The sequence below is a fragment of the Eurypyga helias genome, unplaced genomic scaffold (assembly GCF_000690775.1).
Source record: "Eurypyga helias isolate BGI_N326 unplaced genomic scaffold, ASM69077v1 scaffold27626, whole genome shotgun sequence".
NCBI lineage: Eukaryota > Metazoa > Chordata > Aves > Eurypygiformes > Eurypygidae > Eurypyga > Eurypyga helias.
This window is the reverse complement of record NW_010257750.1, coordinates 1-10,010: the sequence shown is the minus strand read 5'-3', so window position 1 is coordinate 10,010 and position 10,010 is coordinate 1. Positions and strand designations below refer to the sequence as shown.

Genomic DNA, 10,010 nt, shown 5'->3' with positions numbered 1-10,010 from the left:
AGATGGGATGCAGGGGGGTCTGCAACACGAAGACTCATCCTAAGCAGCCACCACTTAACCTCATCTAACCAGGAAGACGTACCAAGCTCATGCTTGCCATGGGGGTCCCTATGGTACCAGCAACACATTACTCGAGCAGCTACCGTAACTCCTCATGCTCCCACCGGCAAGGAGAGAGATGGCTGCCCTGCGCCTGGTCCCTACACTGTTCCCCTCTGGCTTACATCACTCCATGGGAGGCCCTCATTGTTCTCCGTATTTTGTCTTGCAGTTATCCTACTAGCAGAAGAGCCCCGAGAGCGGCTAATCACAACGCCACAGTCCCAGAAGTCAGCAGAGTCTTACAGGAACCATCACATCCCAGGATGCACACAAAGTCACACGTGCACGCCGAGCCTTTCTCTAGCTTCGGCCAGCTGAAAGATGCTCTGCTCTGCACAGGTGCCTACCAAAGGGGCACTAGAAGGGAAAGTCAAACCACTATTCTTATAATGGTTGAAGAACAGACTCCCAAGATTTAAAATAAACATTAAATAAATGCAAAGGCTTGACACTTACCTGAACAGAGCAACCTCCGTTTCCTGGGGGAGAAGAACCAGCACAGACCAATCTGCCACTGCAAAAGAACAGCTCCCCAGAGCACTCGTCCCACCTGGGCACCACACAGCGTTGATAACTTGCAGCGTTGATAACCTCCAGCATTTTATATCACAAGTCTCAAATCTGACATTTTCATGAAGTTCGTACAGTTCGAGAAATCCCAGTTTTTGTTTTGAAACAAAACGACAAACACACAGCTGTCACTGAAGGAAAATAAAGTTTAAAACAAGGTGCAGGATCAGCCTAGAAGTCAAGGAGGAATCCAAACGATGCTTAGACAAACAAAATTAAAACTTAAAATAAATCTCAAAACTTGTCAAGGGGTTGAACCCTTGACATCAGAAAAACTAGACTTCTCAGCCTTCCTGAAGGAGCTGATGGAGAACCGCTGTTTGCAGCATTCAGATGAAGCAGGTTTTCTTCACAAAGCCAAGAAGGAAAACCAACAGCATGCTCACTCCGCCCCAACAGCAGTCCTTGTGAGCAAAGGGGAGGAGACCCTCCACCACCTAGAGCTCATAAACCCCCACCCATCTGGGCGCAGGCATGAGGCTTAAAGGAGCCTCCGGAAAAGATGCTGTGGAGAGGGAAGTTGTGTTAGCTTTTCTGTTTGGCTGGTTTTTTTAGGCTTGCCTCTCAAACTAGGGCCTCTAACAGCAAAATAATAAGTGAAGGAAAAATAGTACACATCTGATTCCTTCTCTACATGTTGTTCTTAATTTTTCCCTATTTAAGCCAAGCCAACAGGTGAATTGTATGCCTGTAAGCTTTGGGAGTACTACGGAGAACACAAGTCACACTAGAAATGCTGGAAGCAATAAACCAAGCAGGATGGACAACTTAGAAAAATTCCAAGGCATCTTCAACTACAAGTGCTGTGTTTCTCTGCGCTGGAAGCCAGCAGCATCCCACGCTTGTTCCCTTAGGGAGATTAAAAGCAAGATCAAGGTTTGCAGCTGAACGTGGAGGCAACAAGTCTAATGCCCGGGCATGTATAGGAAAACGGTAGGGTTTGATTTTTTACAAGTGTATGATGATCCCTGTGAGAGGGCACTTCAGGGAAGCCAAAAGCCAGGGGAAGGGCAGGGTGAGCTCCAGCTGGACCAGCTCTGCTCCGACTGCAAGAGCTGAGGCTGGCGCTGACGACACCTCACCGGTCCCCATCGCCTGGGCTTTGCAGTGGTATTGGGCCTCTCCTACAGCATGAATAGCAGCTGGGATATTGAGGAGGGCAGGGAGTCACACCGAAAGGCCCAGGCGTGCTTACAAAGCCGCTTTGACCATCCTCCCCTCGCCCGGTGCCTGCTCCCTCCGGCACTCTGGCCACGCTGCCGGAACGCGGACGAACCGGGAATAACAGCCCCATCTACCGGGATCTCGGAAACGATCCGTACCCCAGCGTTTTGCTGCTCCATCCTCCAACACCTGCCAGGCGGGAACGATGCTCGGGTGTCTGCCTGCCCCCAAGTGTGATTCTGACTGTGCCCGCGGGATCTCGGAAACGATCCGTACCCAGGCGTTTTGCTGCTCGATCCTCCAACACCTGCCAGGCGGGAGCGATGCTTGGGTGTCTGCCTGCCCCCAGAAGTGATTCTGACTGCGCCCAAGAGCGGCAAAGGGCTGGTATGGTCCCCCCGGCCGTAAGGAAAATACCCCAACTGTCCCCTTCACTCTCACCATCCCCTCGGCTCTCCAGGGGTGCGCTGGCAGCCTCTGGGACCAGGACCAGCTTCTTGGGCAATGCTAACAGACCCAGCATTGCAGGTGGGAAACAAGAGCTTCGCAGCAGCTCCCCAGGCTGTACGGCTGCAGCCCGACGTTTCCAGCCGGGGCACAGCAACGCGCCGTGCCGGTGTGCCTGCTTATGGCAAAGGATTGTCCCGCTCTTTGACCCAACCCTCCTCACGGCAGACCGGCTCCAAGTTCTGCAACGTGCCATGCTTCTGCCCGTGACAAGTTCCCTAAATCTAAACCTAACCCACACACCGGGGGTATGTGTACAGTCCCTCCGAGCACCTGAAAGGTCAGTTGTTTCCATCTGGCTCATACCACGTACTCCGTCCATAGAACCACCAAACGGTTTGGGTTGGAAGGGACCTTAAAGACCATCCAGTTCCAACCCCCCTGCCATGGGCAGGGACACCTTCCACTAGACCAGGTTGCTCCAAGCCACATCCAGCCTGGCCTTGAACACTTCCAGGGATGGGGCATCCACAGCTTCTCTGGGCAACCTGTTCCAGTGCCTCACCACCTTCTCCGGGAAGAATTTCCTCCCGATCCACCCCATACTCTTTGGAGGACTAATTTTATTCATGTTTGAACAGTACTAGTAAAAGCAATCTTGTCATCAGTGAAACAAACACCAACAGAAATATTTAGGACTCTATCACATGAGAAGAGACACACTAGTTAAACTCAGGCTTTATGAACACTTTTATAAGCTGTGGTTTTAAGCAGCAGCCCAGAAAAGCTGATGCTCTTTCAGCCAGAGATAACAAACAAAAAAAAAAGATCTTCACGATGTAGTTTTATTCATCAGTGACTACTGAATGTATAATGGAAAAGGTATAAATAAAAATGACATGCTTTCGAAGTTGGACAGTAGAGAAATGACAGTATTCTTAGCATGAAAAGAGCAAATAAACACAGCTGCAGAAATCGGCATCCCGAGAAGTAAGAAATTCAGAAAATCAGCTGTAGACAAGACTCTGCATAGGGAGAACATGCCCATGCCCAAGGTGCTTATCACAGCCTGCTTCTTTGCAGGGCAAAATCAAGGATGTTCTTCGTTCCCGTGGCTACGTACAGCTGCAACACACTGTTCTACCTTTACCTGTCACACAGACTCCATGCAGATAAGGTTTTCACAAACTCAGAGGCTTTGGGGTTTTCACAAACTCTAGTCTGCAAGGGCTGAGAGCTGGTAGGGCCAAGCATGGGCTAGAGGAAGGAAATTTTGCCTGAAATGATGGCCAACATCTCTCTGGAAGCAGCAGGGCAGAGGGCAGATGCCCCAACAACTCCACGGTGCTACAGCAATAATAAGGCAAATGTGAAATGTTGTTCTTCCTCTGGTAAGATGCACATACGCAAGACAACAGGCTTCACCTGTCCTGAGAAGTTCAAGATACACAGCTCTGGAGAGCGCCGAGTCCACGGCAGCTGCGGACTTACCACGTGCTTCACTCCATGTAAAGTCTACCTGCACCAGGAGGCTACTAACCCAAGAAAGAGAAATGTAAAATGGCAAGATCCACTCCCAACTGAAGGTTGGCATTGCTGGGTGGGCAGGAAGCCTCCTCCTCGGAGCAGTGAGGTGAATTCATCAACCACACACACAAGTCACTTTCCTTTGCACACTGACTTACATGCTGCACACCGATCTTCGTAAACAGGCCCCCACACGAGCGTATCGTACCCCTAAAAGACAGCATCAACCGTCCCGCAACCATTTTCACTGTCTGACAAAGCACAACAGCCCACAGGTGGAAACAGTGGAACATTTTTGCAGCCTGGATTTAAGAAAACAGAGCTGAGTCTCTTCAACTGTGCAAAGCCCTTTGTTTCCTGTTAAAGAAAAGCCTTGATGTAATCCTACAATACTTGGATACTAAAAATACCACAGGATTATTTGGGCAAAGAAATGACTGGAAAGGAAAAGGAACATCTGTGAATGGGTGACTATAAATTAGGGAGGGAATTAGAAAGCGCACGTGCATGAGACTCATGGATCACGTAGTAGCACATGCCACGGACTCTCCAAGAGCTGGTTTCTCCAGAGGGGTTCTGCGGTGCCCAGCAACATCAGGAGCTCCGGGTAAGGCCAAAGGCAGAAGGCTATCCTAAGCAGCAAATCCTAGCCCAGTTCAACCACCCCAAACCAAATACAAAGAGAAGGTCATGGAGAAAGGGAACACTGCCAGTCCCTCAAGGGAAAGTTTTCACTACACTGTGCTGGATTCAGTCAGGAAAGAATATCCGCCAGGTATTTGCCCCAGGGAGAGCTCTGGCAGGTTAAGATCTGCCATGCCTCTGCTGCTGCCTCCACCCACCATGGAGACCTCTCCGTGCCCCGCTGCACTGAGGAATGCAGCCTTCCTGCAATATGCCTTCCCCTGCTGCACCCAGCCTGCCCCCTTTTCTAAAGGGCTGCTCTTCATCCCCTCTGCTGAGCTCCGATCAAACGAGCTCTCCCACCCCACCCGTTACCCCAAAAACGTAATTCCGAATCCACACGCAGAGATCTGTCTCCTGACCCTCTTGTCCCAGGCTGCACAGATCCACCCCTCCGTGGCAGTCATTGGCCCTAAGATAGACTCTTATCCTAAAAGTCAACATGATACTTCCACACCGGAGCCGTCTGACGACTGCTGTGTTCTCCCGAACTGAACATCCTCACACGCAGGTAACCCAACAGGTAAGGAAAAGGGGGACCGGAGAAACGGCAACCGGAGCGATTCAGAGTACAGGGGGAAGCATATGCTACGAATTCGGCAACTTTGAACGTAGAAAGGTGAAAATAAAGACCAGGGCAACAAGTGGGCAAGCTCAGAAGCGGGGAGTGAATCGGTACGGGCTGTCCCTGTCGCAGCTACAGCACCCACCCAGCGTCCCAGTGTGCACAGGCTGTCACCCCACCCTGACAGCTGGTGACAGACCCGGAGCCTCCCACTGCCGGGTGCTGGGAAGCAGGGGACTCGAGGATGCACCAGAAACACACAGCTGAAGAACACGGCACACCAACAGAACGGGAAGGGCCCTTTCAGGGCCGCGCAGCAAAGCACTCGCACGCCTCGCGGCTGAAAGCTGCCAAAATCTTCAGCTGCCTTGCGTCCAGTGGGTAAAGGTAACGGAAACAACGAGCAGCTTCCCTTGGAGAGACACTGTGCTGCAACATACGTAGATTGCTCTAGGTTTTTACTGCTAATACGCACTGTTACAGTAAAAGCAAACAGGCACATGCGCTAAAGGAAAAAATTACAGGCTGATTGGCGTGGCTGAAGGTAGAAAAAGGAGGAGAGCGAGACCGCAGCAACATGGAAAAGGGGATCCAAGCTGAACGCATCTCCACCTCCAACAAACAAAACCCTGCTCCTCTGTGAAGGGTCTACACCTCCCATTACTGCTGATAATCACGGACACATAATCCTCAGGACAGTTAAAGCACACGAGTTAATGGTTTCTCCTGAGGATTATTGCACTATTTTTGAGGATGGAATCGGTAACACCGATGCTAAAACTGGCGTTTCACTGGGAACTCCCACTCAAGGGCTCTCCTGTCCAGGCCATACCCACCCCCAGCCCACACGTGGCATCTTCCACGTGCCCCGCCACCCTCCCACTAGCAAAGAGGGAGTCACCATGGCACCAGGGGGCGTGGCGCCAGGGAAGGCGGGAAATGGGAAGTGTGAGCCCACCACCCTCCACTCCACCAAACACCGGGGTGACAGCTAGGGGCTGTACCCCATGCTACCCAGAGGTCACCTGCCAGCCAGTGTCAAACAGCAGTACCAAGCACGGTGTGTACCAAACCAGTCTTTATTTTCTCTCTCAGTCAGGGCGGGACTGTAGTTAAGACCACTCCGTGGCAGTCCCAACCCACTCAGTAGCCTGGGCCGTGGGAGCTGCTGACCAGTCCTCAGTGGCTGGCTGGGCGCTCCAGTCCTCTGCAATTACAAAGACAACAATGCTTAGTGCACCCCAGCTCTTCCCACCCACGACAAGACGCACCCCACTTCCCACAGACACCCCCCCAGCCTGACCTGTGGGGAACTGCTGGATGGGCACGGACGGGACCTGCACTCCCTCAGACCAATCTGCAACCTCGGGCTGAGGAGGAGCGGTGAATTCAGGAGCTGGGGCCGTCCACTCGGTCTGGAACTCCTCCTTCGTAACTGCTTTCTCAGCAGCAGCCTGCTCCTCCTTTTCGATCTGCAAGAGAACAGTGCAGCCTCCCAGAACCCCCTCACCAACCTCGCTGTCCAAGGCCAGACAGCAGACACCAACCGACAACGGGCAGTGCAATTAGCCAACCACCACCTCCGGGTGTAAGCACAACTATGACACTGGCAAAACCTGTCCTCAACAGCTGGCACACAGGACCACGGGGCAGGAGCGAGACGTCTCGCAGAGACGCACTTCCTGCCAGAGGTCTCCTACCTCCTCAGGATCCCTGTAGAAGTACAGGTCAGGCATGACTTCCCACGGATGCTCACGGGAGATGGTGCCACGCATGCGCAGGACCTCCCGAGCCAGCATCCACCACATCAGACCCACCGAATGGGCTCCCTGGAACGGAAATGTATGTAAGATTTACTGCAAAGCCAAACCTTTCCTTTTTTTCCCTAGAAGTCTCTGCAGAAAGTGCAGCACACTTCCACCACCAGCTTCTGAACCGGCTGTACACAGCACAGCCCAAAGCAATCCTCCCGCTAGGGAGTTTCTACTGCTCACTACCCCAAGTGAATCTTGTCCAACAGACGGGATTAGGGTCAGCACATACACTAGGACAGAGAAATGCAAAACTTGAGCAAATTCTGCATGCCTGCTCTGACCTGCCTTACATCAGCTTGATGAATGACTACCTAGAGACCAAAAATAGTTTCCTACCTCCCCAGACTTTACCTTTCAAGTGGTTTCTGGCAAGCTAATGTTCCAGAGCAGTTTCTTCATCAGTTCCCTTCATCTTTCATTTACACTCATGAAATGTGGCAAGAATGACTATCAAACTCCACTCACTGGGCCACAAGGACCCTCATGGCGTCAGCGAAAAATCCTGCCGGGTTACTATAGCACACGTCCTACACTTGAGAGTTCCTTGGCCAGAAACTGGCCTCAGCTCCAAGCTCCAACTGTGTGCAGTTCACCTCCTCCTCCCCATCCGCCCCGTAGCCGGACAGAAGCCTTGATTAGCTCGTCGCCGCGGGAGACACAAGCCAGCTCTCCCCTGAAGAAAGCATTCCTCTTGCAACCCAGGGCGCACTCTGGAGGAAGCGCTTTCAACACTACAGCAAAGCCCTCACCTTGTTGTTGCAGGGAATAGCGATATCCACGTAGCGCAGCGGGGAGTCGGTGTTGCACAGCGCGATGGTGGGGATGTTCACGTAAGATGCCTCCGTCAGGGGCTGATGATCAGCCCGGGGGTCCGTAACCACCAGGAGCCGTGGCTCACGGAAAGCCGCCTGGATCTGATTTGTGAAGGTACCGGGGGTGAAGCGCCCGGCAATCGGAGTAGCCCCAGTGGCAGCAGCAAACTTCAGAACAGCACGCTGCAAAAAGGACCACGGCAAAGGTGAAGCCAGCAAACTGCATTCCCATCAAGACACCCAGACATGCTGCCAGTGAACACGCACGACATCCAATTCAACTATTTCAGTTCCTGTGAAACCAGGGCTCACCACTGGCTCTGCACTCAGAACTGGACAAAGTTACATCGTTTCTGAAAATAGCTACACCAACTCTGGGAGTTAAAGATACCCCCTAAAGCTGGAAGTCAGGGTACAGAGAATACACTCTTTTCCCCAAAGTTATTTGCAAGCTCTACCCAAGTCTCATAATCAAATCATGAAAGGGGAGATAAACCAGATTAGATTATGCCCGTTATTTCTACATCCTTTCATTATCCAGTAGCATAACTTGAGGAACTACAGGAAAGGCTGTAAGTACACAGCTTTAAATATAGAGAAATATTTACGGCTGTAAATATACAGAAAAGTAGTAAATATACACAACTCGTGTCAAATAAAACTGCAGTTGGCAGAACTTGCTTGCAACAGCTTTCAAGTACTCAGGCGTGTGGCAGGGCCTACTATCAAACTCCAATCATAGAGGGAGCTCCCCTCCTGGCGTTAGCGAAAACCCTGCCATCCGGTTTGCTGTAGCACACTTCCGACACTTGAGAGCTCATCGGCCAGAAACTGACCTCAGCATCAAGCTTTAACAGTGTGCAGGCCGAGCCCGTAGGAACCCACGCTTCTCCTTGGTCAATTCACAATCTCCCCGAACGCTGGTTAGTCCAAAGAAACTAAGCTCACCAATAAACTTCAGTGGCTAATGAGATTCTATTTCTAGGATGTGTCCCCTTCTGTGACAGACCTGTTTTGCTAAAAATCTGGAGGTGACACTGGAAATATACCAGCTACTATACCTTGCTCAGTAAGAGAGCAAATGATTTCTTTGAAAACTTTTGCATCAGGCACTTACTGGCCCCAAAAAGCTGTGCCAATAACTCACAGAATTATTGGGGGGAGGGGTGGTGGTGGTGTGGGCACCAGGGGACTGAAATACATGCCAGAAATCCAACAGAAATCACCCAGAAGAGAATATGAAAGAAAACGAAGCTATCAAACACTGTGGAACTATAGAAGTGGGGGTGGGTTTCAACTATCTGTTCCAAACTGCGATTGCAGGAGAAGAAACATGCTTCCAAAGTAATGTTCCTAGAGCCAAAATTTGCATCACTCTTATATCCTCAAGCTGCCACTGGCAGGCAACAATACATGGCAAGAGAGTCCCGTTCCCAAGACCGCAGGCCTCAGTGACAACAAATGTCCATACCTGCCCAGTGTTTCTAGAAGAAATGACGCTCACGTCAGCTGGGTTCTCAATGGCAACAATGGCACGGGCTGCCAGGAGGAGCTTTTCCCAAGTCCTCTTCAGGTTGATGATATAAATACCTATCGGTGACAAAAGGCTTTAGAGCAACCCGGAAAAACAAGATTGTGAAACTGGACAGCACTCTTCTGCCACTAAGCTTGTCACATGGCTGTGGTTACTCTGGAATTCCAGCTAGGGGAAAGTTATTCCAAGGAAAATCGTCCCATACGGGTTTAATGTCGCACACTTCCAGCACCTATGAACGTGAACCAGGGCCTAGTGTGAGCTCCCGTCTTTTAACAGGGCGCAGCTCAGACTGAAGACCAATGCAAACAAGCACCAGGAATCACGACTGAAACATTAAACCCCTTTTTTTTATTACAGGCAAGAACTAGCGTAAGTGCCCAAACCCAGCTGCGATTGATTTACCAAGTTCTGAAATCCGAGTTTCATTCCATTTCTCCGAGTAACGTGATTCAATCAGTAAAGGCATTTTTCAGGCCACGGAGAGGCTGCCAGACAGCTCAAGCTTTAGCGCTTTCCTCAGCTGTGCCCGCAAAATCCCAGCCGCCGACCTCGGGCCGCCCATCCTACAGATTTACCGTCACTCTTCCTTTTGTAAATATACTGCTCCATCTGGAAGTCGAGGTTGGTGCCTCCCAGGTGGGTCCCGGCAGCGAGGAATTTGAGGACATCCTCCTCCTTCATCTGCAGGACATCAAGACCTCCGGACATTGTGGGGTTTCCCTTTGGAAGCGACGACAGGGAACCTGCAGGCACAAGCACCCGGCTCAGCCACGCGGGGACCGGCCACC

General features: G+C 51.3%; 1 protein-coding gene across 1 annotated transcript; it reads right to left on the bottom strand.

The window, feature by feature from the left end:
- Positions 1–6,123: 6,123 nt before the first annotated feature.
- On the bottom strand, positions 6,124–10,004 carry RPSA (ribosomal protein SA). The gene is made up of 6 exons (XM_010154152.1): positions 9,798–10,004; positions 9,157–9,275; positions 7,623–7,868; positions 6,760–6,888; positions 6,363–6,531; positions 6,124–6,266 (listed from the first exon to the last, which is right to left on the bottom strand). The coding sequence occupies exons 1-6, from the start codon at positions 9,928–9,930 to the stop codon at positions 6,172–6,174; spliced, it is 891 nt and encodes a 296-aa protein (XP_010152454.1). The 5' UTR covers positions 9,931–10,004; the 3' UTR covers positions 6,124–6,171.
- Positions 10,005–10,010: the final 6 nt, after the last annotated feature.

What these genes read in the sequence shown, in the direction of transcription:
- RPSA (XM_010154152.1), bottom strand. Translation starts at nt 9,930, where the DNA reads ATGTCCGGAGGTCTTGATGTCCTGCAGATGAAGGAGGAGGATGTCCTC. An exon ending in CTTCTAGAAACACTGGGCAG is followed by an intron (nt 7,869 to 9,156) that starts GTATGGACATTT and finishes TCCTTTTTGCAG; the next exon opens with CGTGCTGTTCTGAAGTTTGC. An exon ending in CATCCAGCAGTTCCCCACAG is followed by an intron (nt 6,267 to 6,362) that starts GTCAGGCTGGGG and finishes TTGTAATTGCAG; the next exon opens with AGGACTGGAGCGCCCAGCCA.